The sequence below is a fragment of the Orycteropus afer genome, unplaced genomic scaffold (genome assembly GCF_000298275.1).
Source record: "Orycteropus afer afer isolate SDZICR_OR568_19922 unplaced genomic scaffold, OryAfe1.0 scaffold00803, whole genome shotgun sequence".
In the NCBI taxonomy this organism is placed as follows: Eukaryota; Metazoa; Chordata; class Mammalia; order Tubulidentata; family Orycteropodidae; genus Orycteropus; species Orycteropus afer.
Window position 1 is genome coordinate 755,961 of NW_006922390.1, and position 18,603 is coordinate 774,563.

At 50.9% G+C, this 18,603-nt stretch overlaps 1 protein-coding gene across 1 annotated transcript in view; it reads left to right on the forward strand.

The window, feature by feature from the left end:
* The window catches only part of PEPD (peptidase D), a 210,743-nt gene extending 196,642 nt beyond the window's left edge, over nucleotides 1-14,101 (forward strand). Inside the window, exons 13-15 of the mRNA XM_007957826.2 lie at nucleotides 9,712-9,896; nucleotides 13,314-13,505; nucleotides 13,964-14,101. Coding sequence (XP_007956017.1) covers nucleotides 9,712-9,896; nucleotides 13,314-13,505; nucleotides 13,964-14,101 — 515 coding nt within the window. The remainder of the gene's footprint in view (nucleotides 1-9,711; nucleotides 9,897-13,313; nucleotides 13,506-13,963) is intronic.
* The last annotated feature ends 4,502 nt before the right edge of the window (nucleotides 14,102-18,603 follow it).

Here is an 18,603-nt window from a genome sequence, read left to right on the forward strand (position 1 = left end):
CATCACTGTTCTTTATTGTTGTGTAGTATTCCATAATGTGTGGGTACCATAGTTTGTTTATCCATTCATCCATTGATGGGCATTTAGGTTGTTTCTGTCTCATTTGCTGTTATGAATAGTGCTGCAGTATGTATGGACATGCATGTATCTGTTCATGTCACAGCTCTTATTTCTCTGGGATGTATACCTAGTAGTGGGATTGCTGGATCATATGGTATTTCTATTTCCAACTTTTTAAGGAAGTGCCATACCATTTGCCACAGTGGTTGCACCATTTTACAGTCCCACCAACAGTCTCTCAACACCCTCTCCAGCATTTGTTGTTTTCTGTTTTTTGAACTTTGCTATTAGTGCTGGGGTGAGATGATACCCCATTTTCATTTTGATATGCATTTCTAATGGCTAATGATCACAAGCCTTTCTTCATGTATTTGTTGGCTGCCAGAATGTCTTCTTTGATAAAGTGTTTGTTCATATCCTCTGCCCATTTTTAATTGGATTGTCTTTTTGTTGTTGAGGTGTCTACGTTTTCTGTAAATTTTAGAAATTAGCCCTTTGTCTGATAAGTCATTGCTAAAATTTTTTTCCCAATCTTTGGGTTCTTTTTTTACTTTCTTGGTGAAAACTTTTGATGTCTGATTTTTAAGAAGTTCCAGTCATCTATTTTGTCATCTGGTGTCTGTGCATTTTTACTTATGTTGGATAGTGTCTTTATGCCATGTATTAGGGCCCCTTAGTTTGTCCCTATTTTTTCTTTGATGATCTTTATAGTTTTAGGTTTTACATTTAGGTGTTTATCCATTTTGAGTTCATTTTTATAGATGGTGTGAGATATGAGTCCTGTTTCATTTTTCTGCAAATAGATACCTAATTTTACCAGCACTATTTGTTAAAGAAGCTATCTCTTCCCCAATTGAGCTTCACCTTTTTTCAAAGATCAACTGTCCATGTTGTTGTTGTTGTTATGTGCCATCGAGTCGGATCTGACTCACAGTGACCCCTCCTTGGGTTTCTGAGGCGGTATCACTACGGAAGTAGATTTCCCAACCTTCCTTCTGAGGAGTGACTGGTGCGTTTGAACCGCCAGCCTTCTGGTTAGCAGTCAAGTGCCTTAGGCACTATGCTACCAGAGCTCCCAGCTGTCCATAGGTGGATGGATTTACTTCTGGGTTCTCAATTCTGTTCCATTGATCTATGTGTCTTATTTTACCAGTATCAGGTTGTTTTGACTACCATGGCTATGTAGTAGGTTTTGAGATCAGGAAGTGTGAGGCCTCCTACTTTGTTGTCTTCTTTAGTAGTGCTTTACTTGTCTGGGGTCTCTTTCCTTTCCATATAAAGTTGGTGATTAGTTAGTTTTCCCAGCTGTTTAAAGAATGAGGATGGAATCTGGATTGGGATGCATTTTATGTGATCTGATTGCATTATATGTATATTGCATTAAATATAGATCACTTTAGGTAGTATTGATGTTTCCATGATGTTAAATCTTCTATCCATGAGCATGGTATGTATTTCTTCCCTTTATATAGGTCTTTTGGTGTCTTGTATTGGTGTTTTATAGTTGCATAGAACAGTATTAATGATTTCAGTTGTATGTATTTTAGATGTAGTAAAAGTTTTGTGCTAGTTCAAGTACTATGTGGTATATTCTTCTAGTGTCTGTAAGGACAGCCTCCTGTGGAGAAGCTGCTGAAAAGCTCTGCGAGATGGCCAGATCTCTCTGCCACATGGTGCCCACGGGGCTGGTTTCACCACACTCCCTGCCTACCTAAATCTGCAGCTCTGCCAGTGTGGGCAGTGTCATTGTGTAGGTTAAGCAAACTATGCCTCCTTAAGTAATATCTACAAACATCCATAGGCAACTGTGGGATGTAGGTGTCAAGGAGGTCTAAAGCCCTGGAAGGAGCTGATGTGTCCTCCCTTCACTGAGTGGAGAACAGGTCAGAAGCAGAGCTGCCTGTAGGGATTGGGGGAGGCAAAGCTCACCCTGAGCCCACTCTCCCCTTTACACCTACACATGGTGCCAAGCAGCACAGCAGTGATAGGTGTGGTCATGGCCAATCAGGAGCATGGAGTGAGCCTGCTTGGGCCTGAGGCTGTCACCGGCCAAGAGGAAAAGAGGAAGTGAGGATTGTCTACAACCCTGGAGACAGGGCAGGAGGGGCCAGGCCTCAAGGAGGAGGAAGGTAGGGTGAGGTTGGGGCCCAGGTCATTCAGGGTATGGAGGGGTAGGAAGCTACATTTTCAGCCAGTTTGGCCTGCAGGGACTCAGAAGGGCAGTTCCTCCCTGAGAGCTCTTGGCCCACCACAGAGCTTCAGGCATCTGGCCCCTGGTGCCACTTACCCCTCACCTACTGCTGAGACTGGGGATGGCCAAGGCCTGGCCTAGCCCCAGCTGCCCACCCACCCACAGGAATGTTTGCTGGTTTCCTGGCCGGCTCAGTGGCCCAATTCAGCCATTTCAGTTCTGCACAGAAAGTGGCCAAGCCCATGAGCAAGTCCCTGATGTAACACGTCTCACAAGGAAGGGCCTGGGGCTCTTCTTCCCAGGGAGTGCCTAGGTCCTGGCACTCACCTGGGCACCTCAGTTCTGTGGGGTTGCCTGGCCAAGGCCTCAGGCCTGGCTGGAGTAGCAGAGCAGCCAGGCTAGGGTCAGCTGAGCAGGTCTCTGCAGATAACGTGGGGTGGGCCCTCTCTGGCCCTATGCCTACTATCCCACTCCCATCACAGAGCAGGGCACAGCCGAACCTGAGCTGGGGGAGCAGGGCTAGAGCAGAGCCCCCAGCAATAATCTCCTCACCTCTACCATCTGTCCATTGAGGTTGTGACACACTGATAGTCCTCAAGGCAGGAACTGATTCCATTTGTGTGACACACAGCACACCTGTGGTGGATCAGGCTCCTGTGCCCACAGAACCGCTTGGGACAATGGGGGCAGTCTCCTCCTCCTAGCTGCAAATAGGCTGTGGCCAGACCAGCCTCATGGCTTTTCCTAGCGGAAATGCCCCTGGTTTGTGGGTGCAGCTCCTAGGCCAAGACAAACACCCCACTGAGACTGTGGGACTGCTTCTTGTAAACTTCTAGCGAGAGCAAATAAATATAATGAGGAAGTCACACCAAGAAGCCCAGAGGCGAGGCAGAGGTTAGTAACACTAGTTTACATGACCTCTGCACATCTGGCACTGGGGATTGAGGAATACAGACCTGGGTCCTAAGCCTGTGGCCAGTAGGTGAGCTGTCCTCATGGTCCTAGATACACAGTAAAGGCAGGGCCAAGGAAACACTGGCTATTATAAGTCGCACGAAGGTGGCTGGGGCAGGCTCATTACTGCAACAACAAGGATAGTGCCACCCATGCAGCCACCCAGGGAAGGGGCCTGGTCACGGTGCCACCAAGAAATCCCTAACCCACATTCTGGGCCATAGCTGGTAGAATCTAAGTCCTCCTTGGCTTCTGTGGCACAGCATTGGCCCAGCCTGAACGGACCTCCTGTCTCCCAGACTCCTGAGAGGTGCTCAGGGGCTCACGCCATCCTGAGGGAGGAGGGTGGGGCAGGTAGAGGTACTGCTGCTGGGAAGGGGTGGGGCTAGCTGGACATGTGAACCCTGAAACAGCTTCCTGTCCTGAGCACTCTCAGGCCCTCCCAACCCCACAAAGCCCAGTGTGACCCCTGCACTGAAGTCCCCATACTTCCTGCCTATAAACACCCAGGCTACTTGCCGTCTCGGCTCCCTCCTCCTTGCACACCTGCCCACCCTGGCCCAGGGCCCTGCCCTTAACTACTCCTGCCCCACCTATGCTCTCCCAAGAAGCTGCCCTGAGCCCCGCATGGCCCCACATGGTGACACTCACGTCACAGTCTGGGAAAGCAGCTGTGTGTCACAGGCTATGTGAATGGTGCCTGTGTCGTTATTTGCACTTTTCCCTCTTCCCTAGCTGTCTTGGGTCCCAGCCCCTTGGTGGGGGCTGCCAGTGGAAAGTCAGAAGGAAGGGTTTACCGTGGCCTCAGAGTGGTACTCCAGTTCTCTTTTTGGGTCTGAGGGCAGAAGGGCACTGTCAGAGCAGGTGGCCAGGCTGTACAGGAGCAGGCACTGATTACCGTGGACAGGTGGTTAGGGGATGCCTTTGTTGGCTTTGCCTCCCACCTAGGCAGAGGCAGGGGCCAGAACTGAAGTAGCTGGACTGTCTTTATTGATGGGGGCAGAATGCAGTGGACCAAGGTGGCAGGGACCACTCATCCTCCCAACCATGGACGTCCTCTGTGGCAGGAGCCAGGAGTGGGTTGGTCAGTAGGTGTGGGCCCTGTGTCTGCCCCTCCTGCTGCCTGTTGGACAGTGGGTGAGGTCTGGCCTCTGTTCACCCCCTTGGGGCTCTCTCCAGGCTTAGATGAGGGTCAGGGAGGAACCCAGTGAGCAAAGACTGCACAAGGAGCCCCGCTTTTCTCAACACAGAATAATACGTGTCTACAGTTTAAATGGACAGCCTCCCCTCCCCTTCTGCAGGGTGAGTGGGTGCCCACAGGTTTGTGGCAGCAGACAGGGGTCTACCCCTCCTCCCAGTGCAGGGTGGAGGCCCTCAGCCTTGAGCCAACCTAGCCTGCCAGGCCACTCTCAGCAACCCTCAAAACCAGGCCCTGGATCCTGGCCCTGAACTTTCCCACTTGTACCCCCAGGGCCTCACGTACTCATCCAAAGACCGTTGTCTGAGCAGATGAAGTGAGCTCTTTGTCTGGAAGGGGATGCACATAGGGCCCTCCACTGCCTTTCCTGCTGGTCTCAGGGCCCCAGAGCCCCCAGGCTGTCATGCTTTGGGCAGGGGGCCTCTAGACTGTGATGGATGCTATTGAGGCTCTGAGGGGCTGGCCCAGCTCCAGGCCCATCAAGAGAGGGTGCTGGGGGTTTGGGATGGGCACAGTGACCTGGGGCCTGGTACTGCTGCTCAGGCCTGAGTACACAGAGGAGTGGAATAGAGGATACATGGGCCCATGGGGTCATAGTACTGGCTGCAAAGGAGAGTCACAAGAGAGGCTGGGAGCCATCACTCATGCCATAGCAAGTGTTCACTAAGCACCCACCAATCACCAGGTCTGGAGCTGGGCACAGGCCCCACTCTTCCAGAGCTCTGAGGCCAGACCATGCTCGTATTCAGTACTGTAGTAGAGGACTCTGGAAGCGCAGAGGAAAGTCAGGGAGGGCTTCCTGGAGAAAGCATCTCAACATAGAGACCCACAAAGAGGAATGGGAGTTAGTCTCAGGAAGGAAGGGGTTTGGAGGGGATGCTTCCAGCTCAAGGGACCGCAGGTGGAAAGCATAAGCATTGGGGGCTGCAGGCCTTGGTCTTGCTGCTGTAGGCCCAGGAGTGGAGAGAGATGAGGGTGGAGAAAGAGGCCAGCTTGAGGAGCCCCAATTTAGTGCTCCAGGCAGCTGAGGCCAAGAGAGGGCTTTCCTCAGTGGGGAGCAGCTTAGTCTGACCCATGGTCTGAAGAAATGGCCCTGGCGACCAGCCATATGCAAGAGGGGATGAGGCATGGCAGGGACCCAAAGGAAGCTGGGCAGGGGTCCAGGAGAGGTGGAGGCCCAGCAAGGAGGGGGCAGGTTCAAGAGCTGTTTTGGGAAAGCCAGGACAATGTTCAGTGCTTGCTGGAGGTGGGAGGGAGGGCTGGGAGGATGACATCCAGGCCCCCTGCAGTGTCCATCCCGATGTGGTGTCCCAGTAGAAGCAGACTTGGAGAACAACAGTGAGGCCTTCCCGCTTGGCCGTGTCGGCTCTGGGGTACCTGCAGGCTGCCGAAATGGAAGGGGCCCCAAGGGTCAGAACCACATCCACTGTGCACTGGGCCTGGGCTGACAGCCCTCACGTTTGTGCCTACTCTCCACCAACCTAGCCCAAGGACACACTTCACACACTGACACATATCAGGGCCCCCACCTCCACCGGCTGTGCATGTCGTAACCACCATCCAGGCCAGATGCTGGAGCCAAGTTGCTAGAGGTTTAATCACTGTCACATCCCTAACCACACACAGGCAGAAACACCCCACTCACAGCCAAGAGAGTTGTGTGCAAGGCCTTCCCCGAGGGTGCACAAGCGAGGAAGACTCGAGGCGCCACTGGGGCCTGCACATCCGGGCAGGCGCCGGGCCGGCCTCGGCAAGGGGCCGTGAGGACAGGAGAGGAGCCGAGCTGCCGCCACCAAACATGATTTATACCTGACTCCCACCCTCGGCCTGTGCCTGCCAAGACTCAAGCCCCACTGCTGCAGTTAGCCAGGTTCGAAGTCAGGCTCTGTTTCCTGGGGCTGCCTTCTGACAACGGGAAAATGCGCCTGAGAGAAAATGCAAGAAGACCCGGGGCTGGAGGTCAGCTGCCGCACTGGAGGCCCATCCTCAGCCAGGGCTGATTATGGAGCTGAGTCTGCAGAGCTCTTGGGAGGCTTGGTGAGAAGCCAGGCCTCTGAGGGTAGTACAGAGCTTCAGGAAGCGAGCATTCAACCCTGCCCAAGCTTTACTGTGGGTGGCAGAGTTGCCCGGGGCGGGGCACAGTGGCCTGCCCTCAGGAAACCTCCATTCTGTGGGTGGACAGAGAAGCAAGTAACCAAGCCTGTGTAGGAGCCAATGAGAGATTACAAAGTGATAACAAACCAAAACCAAACTCACCACTGTGGAGTCTGACTCATAGTGACCCCTCCTTGGGTTTCCGAGGCTGTATCTCTATAGAAGTAGATTGCCCAGTCTTCCTTCCGAGGAGCGGCTGGTGGGTTTGAACCGCCAGCCTTCTGGTTAGTAATCAAATGCCTTAGACACTACGCCACCAGAGTTCTCTTGATAAGAGGAAAATAATCAGGACAGTGGAGACAGAGTGACTAGAGAAAGTTTCTCTGAGGAGGTAACCACTTTTATGCTAAGACCCACAGGATGAGGAGTGCAGACCAAGGCCAGGGAGGGGATGGCTGGGCATCAGTAACAGCATTGAGTTTGACATGACACCTGTATGTTTCTGAGACAGAAAGTGGGCTGGCAACTGAAGGATGCAAAGGGAAGGAGAGGTGTAGTTGGGGGGTGGGGCTTCCTGGGGTGGGAACCCCAGAACCAGAGGCTAGCAGACGACTTGGGTTGCACTCAGGAACTTAGTAAACGTAATTGTTGAACCCAGGTCTGGCTTGTCACAGTGATGGATAAATAATGGCTGTGATAGTTCGGTTTGTGTGTCAACTTGGCTGGGCCTGGTTGAGTGGCTGGGCAGCTGGTGTAGTTAATCCCCATGAGGAGACTGGCAATCAACTCCATGGTGGGATCTGCCACAAGCAGCTGGGTAGCTGCCTTTGGGAATGTAGTCTGCTTCCTGTATATAAGGAGAAGCCTTTGGGAATGGTCTCTAGCCTGTGGCACACTTGGACCCTGCATGTAACCGTGTCATTGCTCAGCAGCCTGTGATGCTCTGCCACCTTGGGACTTACAATGGACTTAAGTTAATGGCCTGCCGTGTGGTTTGGTACCATCGGGACTGTGCCTTTTTACTTGACAACCTTGGGTCTCCTCAGCCTCAGCAGCCAGCAGCTGTCTGAGTGAAGAAACGCCTCTAGCTCCAGTGGGCCGGGAGCAGGAGGCAGAGCTGGACCCCAAGGTTGAGGGGCTTTCACCCAGCCCCTAGAGCCTGACACTTTGAACTTGGACTTAAAGCCTCCAAATTGTAAGAATGAACTCCTGTTTGTTAAGGCCATCCCGTTTGTGGTATATTCTTGTCAGAGCGGCACTAGGGAACCAGAACAATGGCCGATGCTGCTGTGTAGGGGGTGCTGCCCCTTGGTCGATGCCAGGGACAGTGGAGCCAGCTTTCTAGGGCCAACATGCACTGTTTTCTAGTTACCAGGCTCACAGAGATGGAGCTTAGCCCAGTCACACAGCAGGGGAGCAGCAGGGCCAGATGCCAGTCATCCGGCCCTCGGTTCCAGGGGTGCCATACCATCAGGGAAAGGCCCCTACCTGGCTCCACCTTAGGGGCACAGACCAGGCCAGCCAAAGATGCCAAGTGCCCCAGGACTGCTCTGGACATGGGCCGCCAGCAGCCAGAGGCTTGCCAGGCCTGCCCCCGATCTCTCCCAGTGCTTTGTTGGTCATAGCCAAACTCCAGCCTCAGCCCCTCTCAGGGTGGGGCACAAGATGACAGTATAAACTCTGATCCCTGGACTCTAATGGGAAGCAAGGTCTCTCTGTGGACAGATCTGAGCATCTGCCCCTCTACCTCTCCCAAGGGTGGTGCACTGCCCTGTGTATTGGCCAGGTTGCAGCTCCACCCACCTGCCCAAAGCCTGGATCCTGGAGATCCAGGATGTGGAATCAGACCTGCAGCTGTGGGTTCTGAGTCTCTGTCTCTGGCAGAGTTGGGGTCCCAATGCGGGATCTAGTACCTATCAAGTGTCTCCTATGGTAGGCTATGACTCTTGTTCACCATCAAGCCGGCCATCTGCCCTCTGTCCACTGTGGAGGTGCAGGGCTCTGAGCCCAGACCCTTGTGACCCAGGCCTCACCCAAGTCAGAGTCAACCAAGACCTCTCACTGTGTGGAATCCCCAGTGACCCCTCTGGAAGCAGTGGGCATCAATGAAGGGGGATGAGGAGGGCAGTCCCTAGCTCTGAGCCAAAGCAGGATGTGGTTGGGGGAGCAGGACCCTGGGGAGCCAGGGCTGCTGCTCCATGTGGGGCTGAGCTTGTCCAGGAAGGGTGCCACGGGTACTGGCCCAGAGCACTGCAATGAAGTGGACCCCTACCCATCAGCCAGGCCCAGTGTCCACCATGGGATGGGGGCAGGAAGCATCACTGGCCTAAGGTCCTTGTTGGGTGCTCAGGCTGGTCCAGAGGTGGGTGTGGAGCTCCGTTGAGAGAGGTTGAAGATGGGGTTCCCACAGAGCCCTGTGGGCAGGGCAGGGGCATGCCGGGTGATGGCTGAAGCAGCCCCACAGGCGTCATGGGGTGAGAGGGGCGGGTGTCAGGCAAGGTTGGGGCTGGCTCTGGGTTCAGGCCTCTCAGTCCCACCAAGCCTTTGTGGCCCCAGGAACTCTGTGCTTGGGAGCTCTCCAGTGTAGCCTTAACCCCAGAAATACGAGGCAAAGATGAGTTAGATTAACAGCCTAAGCTCAGACACCTGGGATGCCTTGCAGGTCACACACAGACAACTCCTGCCCACTAGCCCGGGTGGCTATACAGGCTACACCATCATCCAGGAACGTTTTGCTCCCCACACCGGCTCTAAGGGTGACTCAGCCACGTTCCTGGGTGTGCGAGTTGCCCCCGCCCCCTGCCCCAGGCTTCCCTTTTGCCCCGTAGCAGCAAAACCCAGGCCTGGATTTCAGAGGCAGCCTTGAGGCCTGATCCTTGGGCTGGGCTCACTTAGGCCATAGCATTTCTGCTACTGGGGGGACACATGCGTTTCTCCTGTTGCTGCCAAGGGATCTTACTGGGCTCCTGTGGCTGCAGAAGCATGTGCTGGTCAGGGGTGGACACAGCATGGCCTGCAGAGTAGGACATGGGGGACAGGGGCGTCACTGAGGAGCAGGACTTTGAGTACCCATGGCCCAGGTGTGCAGGATGCCTCATCTTTGTCCTCCCCTCTGGCTCCCTGCTTCCCTGACCTTTGCCCGGGGAGCCCTGGCCGGGCTGCCAGACTCCACTCTGGCACTCTCCACTCACTGCAGCCTCCCTTTGAGCCACAGGTGTCTGGTGGCCTGACATGCACCGCCTGGCTGATCGCATCCACCTGGAGGAGCTGACTCACATTGGCATCCTCAGCGGCAACGTGGATACCATGGTCCAGGCCCACCTGGGAGCTGTGTTCATGCCTCACGGGCTAGGCCACTTCTTGGGCATTGACGTGCATGACGTGGGGGGCTACCCTGAGGTCAGTGTGGACACCGAGCAGCCTGCCTGTAGGCTGTGGCTGAGCCTGCCTTCCCCAGTGAGACGGGGGATAGGGCTTCTCAGTTCCCAGTGGTGCTTGGACAGGGCAGGCTGGAGAAGGTCCCAGTAACACTCACTGGCCCCTCCTCCTTTACCTGTTGGTTGACCGCAGCCCAGGGGTCAATTGCCACACTGCCCCCTGGGGTCCTTCTCCAGTGGCTGCTTCCACAGGACCGAGGGGTACAGTTAGATGCTACCTGAGCACGGGGCCCTCGGCTGGATGTTGGGTGTAGCTCCTGCTCTGGAGGGTAGTAGGTCATCATGTGCAGTGATGGGTCCCTGAAGAGTGGTGGGAGTCCTGAAGCTGGATCTGGGGGATGAGGCCAGCACTGCACCTCTCGTGTTCTCCTGCATCTGGGTTTCATTTAGAGGGGGTGATGAGGCCCTACCAGCTGGCCAGTCACCCTAGTCATCTTGAGGACTGAGCCCAGCCCGTCACAACCCCTGTAGTGGACTCCTTACCCCTGCTCCCTCTGGAACACCCTCTGCTTTCCAGGCCCATGGGCCAGTTTGCCTCCACAGCCTCGTTGTCTCCAGGCATTCTGGGGACCCTTGTCAGGAAAGAAAGGGAGGCTTGTGGGGCAGCTCCAGACAAGGCCTCCCTCCCCCCTTGTAGAGGCTTACTGAATCCTTGAAAAGACCACCAAGAGGGCGATTGAGGGCCTCAGGAGACCCTAATGGGCAGGTGACTGCAGCCGTTGGGCCCCAGGGGTAAGGAGGGGGTATAGCCCATCCCTGCTGCTGGCCCGATGCCCACAGTGCAGGGGGCTGATTATGCAATCGGTGCACGCCTTGGGGCCCCACCAGCCAGTTAGCCAAGACCAAGCTTGGCCTGTTGGCTGCAGGGTATTTTGAAAGCACTAGGAACTATTTTTTGGGGAAAAAATTGCTCAAGAGAAGCATTATTATTCCATTATTTTTTCCTCAAGTGTAAACAGTTAAATTTGGAGAAACAAAAATCAGTTTTAATTTCCTAATTTCTATCCATCATATTCTGTTCAGGGAGCCAAGAGTAGGTCTTTCCAGACATTGTTAACTGAGGTTCATTATTCATTAGTCGCCAAAGCCCTTTTTTCCACCAGAGAAAATTGGCAGCAAACCGTTTTCATCTTTTCCGGTAAGCAGCCCTTTGTGCTCGGAGTCTATTCTTCTGACAGATAAAAATAAGGCTTTTCCTATAAAAGTCATTTGTTTTATTTCAGGCCTACAGACACATCTGGGTCTCTTCTGATCTGAGCCCAGGAACAGTTGAGGCCTCATCAAGTCCTCTGTCCCAGCAGAGGCTGGCATGGGCACACATGGGCACACGCCCCTGCCCGCCCACCCAGGGCTGCAGTACCAGGGCCAGAGAGGGCTCTGGGCAAGGCCTCCCTTCATGGGACCGACACTCCACTCTGTCCTCCCCCACCACCACTACCACCGTGCTCTGGCCACAGGGCTGGTCTCCCAGGCACACCTAGGCTAGGCCCTGTTCTTGGCATGGGGCTAATGCTTGGAAGGGGTAACTGTCCGTGAGCTGGGGTAGGTATATTCTCTCAGGCTCCAGGGATCTCTCCCCCTGCCCCTAATTTGAGTGCTGGTCCTAAATGTTTCTGGGAGGCAGGAGACCTGTCTTTCTCCTTCATCAAACTTGCCTCCTCCCCTCTATCCGTACCACAGAGAAGCTCACCTAGGGGCAGACAGGAGCTGAAAGATGACTTAGAGAGGGATACGACCTTGTCAGGTCCATGGCTTTGACAACCGTGGAGCAGAGAGAAGGGGATGAGCACTTTGAGGATGATAGCATGAAGGTGAGGGACAGAAAGAGGGATGCCAAATGGGGCGGGAAACTCCTAGAGCAGAGAGCCCAGGTCTCCCAACTCTAATAAGCAGCTTCTGAGCAAAAGACAAGCCCCCACTCTATCCCACAGGGACACATAGCACTTGGGCTGTCATTCCTCCTACCAGCTCCTGCAGGCCAAAGGCCCAGAAGAAAGTATTGTGGTGCCAGCTACCTCCCCAGACAGGCATCTGTGCCAAGAACATGACACAGGCAGACCCCTGACCCAGCAGGACCATGGGGCCTTGATGTCCCTCCCCTCCTTGTCTTCTCTTGGCCTGGCTCATAGCTGGTCAGGGTGGCTATTCCCCACCCTCACGGAACCATGGTCACATAGCTTCCCCTGCAGTGCCAGCCTCAAAAGGCTGAGCCAGCCTGCTTCTGGTTACCTTACATGAACCATTAATTGAAATCTGATGTTCTGGCCCCTAAACAATCAGAACTGACAGCTCCATCTCCAGCAGCCTGACTTCCTAGGGGAGCAGGGCAAGCTCAGATCCTGACCAGAAAGCTTGCCTGCTGTTCACAGGCTTGGAGGCCCTGGCCACAGGACAGGCAGGTACCACAAGGGCCTGGGGAAGGCCAGGACACTTGCAAGCCCTATGACACTACTTGCCCTCACACCCTAGGGCAGCCCTGTCAGCTGTACCTCTGTGTGAGTGGACAGGCCCAGAATGAATGTGTCCTCGAGCAGAGGCTGGTGCTCCCAACAACCCACATCTCCTCAAGAGCTGGTAGCTTTGTTTCCTGGGTGCAGTTGGAGCCAGCACCTCATGGGAAAGACAGAGGCTGTGCTGGAATCTCTGAGAGCCATCCCCGGGCCATGTATATACATGTGGATACACATGGCTATACATGTTTATGCGTGTACATGCTGGAGCTGGTGCTGGCAGGCCCATCCTAATGACAGCACCTGTCCCTCTTCCTGGAAGACTGCACAGAAAGCCTGGGGCCTGGCCACGGGGAGCTGGGACCGGCACGTTTGGGGCTGGTTTCCACTTGAGCTGCTTGGGAAGAAAGATGTAGCCCCAGGAGGCCTTGCAATGTCCTTAAGAGCTTTTTTTGGCTTCACTGGCATTGTTTATGCTATGCTCCTAGTCAGGAAAGGGGCCTGGGTATGGGCGGCAGACCCCGAGCCAGCCCCATGGGCCAGCCTGGGCAGCTTTCCCTACGTGCGCACCCACCAGTAGGTACCCGTAGGCCTCCTGTAGGCAGTTCTGTTCATAGTGATGGGAAATCTGGAGTGTGTACAGAGTGGAGTGTCTTCTCAGAAGTGCCCATGGCCCAGCACAGCAGGAGTGTCTGGCCTGAGACCTCAGGATCAGAAAGCCTCACCTACAGCTTCCATAAGATCCCCTGTGGCTGGAGCCATCCCTCTTACGCAGACTTGCGCACTGGGCAGAGGAAGGGTCAGCTTATATGTTCTTCCCTGCCCATCCATCTCCGCATGAGACAGTGCCCTTGCCTGAAGCTAACACCCTCCTTGGTCTAAGGCCTAGAAGTCATCAGCTGGGTCCTCTCTGTGCTGGCTCCCTGTAGGGAACAGATCGCATTGATGAGCCTGGCCTGCGGAGCCTGCGTACAACACGGCACCTGGAGCCAGGCATGGTGCTCACTGTGGAGCCAGGCATTTACTTCATTGACCATCTCCTGGACGAGGCCCTGGCAGACCCAGCCCGCGCCTGCTTCTTTAACCGCGAGGTCCTGCAGCGCTTCCGTGGTTTTGGTGGGGTGAGTGCCTATGGCCCAGTGTTCTTGCTCCCGGAATGCCCACCCTCAATGCCAGCTGCCTATCAATTCTTTGGCCCAAGATGAACCCGAGTGGGAGGAGAGACAATCTTAACTTCCTCACTGGAGAAGCGCCCGGCCTGCCCCTTTCTTGTAGTTTATCAGGAAAGGACACTGATTCCACAAAACCCCTACACAATCCAGGGGCTCTTCTGCCTAGCCAGGTGCAAGGTTGAGGTTGGGGTGGGTAGGTGACATGAGCAGATGACCCCTCAGGTGGAGCCTTCCTTCAGTGGTCATCCACAGAGCCAGCCTCTTATGTCACAGGGAATTGTGGCCACTCCTTAGAAAGGGCTTCTTGCACATAGTGGTGGGAGTCAGACTGGAACTGTCAAATACTACCCTCTAGTGAGGGCAGCTCAGTAATAATGAGTGTCTCTCTGTTTGTCCATCTGACCCAGGTCCGCATTGAGGAGGATGTCGTGGTGACCGACAGCGGCATGGAGCTGCTGACCTGTGTGCCTCGCACTGTGGAGGAAATTGAAGCATGCATGGCTGGCTGTGACAAGGCCTTTACCCCCTTTTCTGGCCCAAAGTAGAGCTGGCCAGGGGTACCCAGCAGGACTGGGGGCCCAGTCTTACACCCTGTCTTGAAGACAGTCAGCCTTCCAATTGCCTGGCCCTCCAGTGTCCAGCATTGTGGTTTGATCATACCAAATAGTGTGGTTTCCTAGGGGAAAAACACTTTTTCTATTAATCTTCTGCAAGATCACATCCTTAATCAGTTATATACTTGGCTTTAATGACACGATTTTTAAAGTCGTAACTGAAAATAACCCTGTTCTTTCACTAGCAGCTAAAACGTCTCACTGCCATTTGTATTCCTTTTCTCACAAAAGATACATTTCCAATGTTTTCTTTTAAAAATCAGTATGTAATAAAAGATTTCCTAAAATTGCCTCCTCTTTCTCCTTCATCCTTTGTAGCCATGTACTGCATGCATGTTGGGAAGCATGGACCTTGAAAAGATGGCTCACCTGGTGTCAGCCTCAAGGGCCATTTGAGGGAAAGGGTTTATGTAGATGGCACAGGCCCTCCAAACTCTGCTTTTGCCTCAGAATGGCCTGGCTATAAATATATCCATATATATATAGTAGAGCAAGGGAGCTCTGGTAGCACAGTGCCTAAGGCATTTGACTGCTAATCAATCAGAAGGCCAGCAGTTCAAAGGAAGGCTGGGCAATCTACTTCCATAGTGATACTGCTTTGGAAACCCAAGGAGGGGTCGCTATGAGTTGGACCTGACTCAGTGGCAGTGAGTTTGGTGTTTTGTTTTATAGTAGAGCAAAAAAGGGGCAAAGAAAACGTCTTAGTCATAACTAGACACCTTGAGGGAATGAGTCACTGGCTCTGGGGGATCAGCACCATAGTTTCTAGGGACATTAAGGTCAGCTGGCATAGCATAATCTACCAAGACAGTGTTCTACATCTTACTGTGGTGAGTAGCCAATTAAGGTGCAACTATTGTTCTCTCCCCATCCGGAGCAAAGAGGAGTGAAGAAAATCAAATATGCGAGTAAACAGTCCCAAGAAAACCCAGCCTCCACAACCCTGAGACCACTAGACGGTGCCAGCTACCACTGCTGACTGTTCTGAAAGGGACCACAATACAAGGTCCTGGATAGAGTGGGAGAAAATGTGGAACAAAACTCAATTAAAAAAAAAAAAAAAAACAGGCTTGCCAGTCTGAAAGAGACTGATGGAATCCCCAAGCCTATGGTCCTCAGACACCCTTCAAGCCTGAACTCACCCCTGCGGCTAAACTTTTGGCCAAACAATAGACAGGTATTAAGGCGAACAGTAAGGGAGGTACGCACTCCTTTTCTATCAACCATACAAGATCAAAAGAGTAGCGTCAACCCAGGGATAAACTCAACAGGCAGGAAGGAACAGGAAAGAAGGACAAATAGAAATTAAATAAGGAGTTATGGGGAAGAATGCTGTTATACCATGGGGATTGCAATCAATGTCACAAAATAAAATTTGCGAATGGATCACAGGTAAGATGGTGGAACAGGCAGACAAAACTACACAGACCCTCTTAACAAAGAAAAGGGGAACCAATTAACACAGATATAGAAGATAATCCTGGAGCCCTGAGCTTTGAAAGGAAGGATGCAGAAGTGGGCTAGTGGACTGAACTCCAACTAGTAAAAGAACCTGCATGAAAACACCAAAAAAGGAGACAACACAGAGAACTGCACTCTGGCAGTGATCCTGAGGGCACAGACAGTGTGGATATTGCCAAGTGGTGTTAGGACCTAAGAATTAACCTAAAAATCAGCCCTACTAGCCAGGGGCTAAACGGAGGACTGCACTGGTAGCTGGTGAATAAAAGAGGAAGCAGCGAAGAGGGAGACAGGCTGAGCCTGGAGGGTGCAGCCAGTTTGAATGTTTACAAGTGGTTTGACCATCTTGGATATTTAAAGCAAAAGTGTTCTCTCAGATTCCACGGACCTAAGAATAGGCTCTACTTGCCAGGGACCACAAGGGCATTCTGGACATGAACGACTGGAAAGGTGCGGTATTTCCCTTATTATATCCCACACCCTCTTGGTGAATGGAGGCGTGGCCATCCCTCACCCCCATGCACCTTCTGGGCCAGCAGGAATTCCATCCCAGTCTGTGCTCCGACAAGCCTGTGTGCCCTGCCTCACCTTGCCCAGATTTTTTTTTTCCTTTTTGTTCAGTTTTTTGTCTGTTTTAAAATTATTATTATTTTCATACGTTTTATTATTCTTTATTCTTCCTTTCCCAGGTTCTAGTTTGCAGCTTTTTCTCTGTTCCTGGTTTCCATTTGTTTGTTTCTTGTGGTTCTCCCCATTCCTTGTTTTCCTTTTTGCATTTTTCCTCATTATTCTCCTACTCCACTTCTTTTCTCTTATTGTCCCCTCCCCAGATACTATGGGTTTTTTTTTTTTTTCTTCTTTTCTTTTTTTGGTGATTGTTCCTGTGTGTTTATGCAGTGTGCTTTTTGTCCACTTGCTTTTACTTTTTTGATGTTTTTTTTATTCTTGTTTTTGTCTGAGTGGGACAGCAACTGTGCCCATCCAACGCAACCACACCCATACCTCCTGCACCTCCACTCACTCAGAGCTGCCATTTCCTTCTCCAACTGGCCAATGATAAACGACCAGCAAGAAGAGCCTGACTCACCCTTAACTGCTCTTTACAAACAGTTAACAGAGATTTAAGTACAACAATGTCACAATGTCTCAGACACAACAGACCATCACAGTCCACACAAAGAAGCAAGATACAGTGGTATAAACAAGGGAGCAAGATACAGACCCAGAACACATCCCTAAGGAAGAAGGAGCACTGCAAATCCCTGATAAGGAATTCAAAAGAATTAGGTATCTTCAAAGGATTCAGGGACTGATCAAGAAAAACACTGACAAAATTAAGCAAAACACAGACAAAAGCCTAGAACAATTTCAGAAGAAAATACAGAAACAAGATGACAAAATAAATGAAACATTAGAAATGATACAAAATCTATAGATAGAAATCCAGAAGATTAATACTAAATTTCATAACAAATTGAAAAGGCAAAGGAGTAGAATTCATGCAATGGAAGACAGAATTGAGATTGAAGACAAATATCTGACTGAATACTTCTTTAGAAAGGGATCGATCACAAAAAAGATCAAAATAAAATGACGAAAGCATAAGTAAGGTTCATGTGAGATACTATCAAAAGGACTAACCTATGTGTCACTAGAATTCCAGAACAGGAAGATAAAAAGAAACCACTGAGCAAATTATCCAAAATTTGTTGTAAGAGAACTTTCCTGATAGAATGAAAGATGAGAATATATCAAATTCAGGAAGTCCAATGAAACTCGAACAGGATAGACCCCAAAAGAAAATCACCAAGACATATCATCACCAAACTCATCAAAACCAAAGACAATGAAAGAATCCTGAAAGCAGCATGGGAAAAACGAATGGTTACCTAAAAGGGACAGCCAATATGAACAAGATCTGATTTTTCAGCAGAAACCATCCAAGCGAGAAAGCAATGGGATGGTATATATAAAACCCTGAAAGAGAAAAATTTCCACCTGAGAATTATATATCCAGCAAAACTGTCCCTCAAATATAATGGTGAAATTAGAAGATTTCCAGATAAGCAGAAATTAAGGGAATTTGTTAAAACCAGACCAACCTTACAAAAGATACTAAAGGGAGTCCTTTGAACAGAGAACCAGTAATAGCAAACAACAATCGACCATTAATACACAAGATGACATAACCCAGAAACCAACACAGTTATGGAAGTATCCAAAGTAAAATAAGCGTACAAGATTGTAAACAGGGAACCAGAGACATCAGTTGGCAAATGAGGACAACTATAAACCAAAAAGAGGGAAAAAACAGTGTAGTTAACAGAATTTCTAAATGGTGAGGAAGTCAAGAGAGTCGATAGACAGAACAGACTGTTGTAAACTCAGAGAGAATATTATAATTCGCAGGGTAACCTCAAAGAAAAATGATAAACCTTCACATCACAATAAAAAAGAGGACAAACACAAATATTTAGCAAATAGTAAAATAAAAGCAACAAAGGAAATGATAACAATTCATAAACATAATGAGCTCAGCACAGAAAATTATATGGAACAAAGAAACCATGAACACCATGCAAAAACATAACAAAATGACAGCAGCCAATTCATACTTGTCAGTAATTACACTGAATGTCAATGGATTAAATGCACCACTCAAGAGACAAGAGTTGCAGACTGGATAAGAAAACAAAACCCATCATTATGCTGTCTACAAGAGACACATCTTAGAGACAAAGACAGAAATAGACTAAAAATCAAAAGTTAGAAAAAGATGTATCAAGCAAATGGCAACCAAAACTTTCACCCAAATCACAATTTTAAAAAAAAAAAGTGAAAAAAGAAAATGGTAATCAAAAAAGAGCAGGACTGGCAATATTGATTTCTGATCAAACTGACTTTAAAACAAAAACCACCATACAAGACAAAGGGATATTATATAATGATTAAAGGATCAATTGAATAAGAAG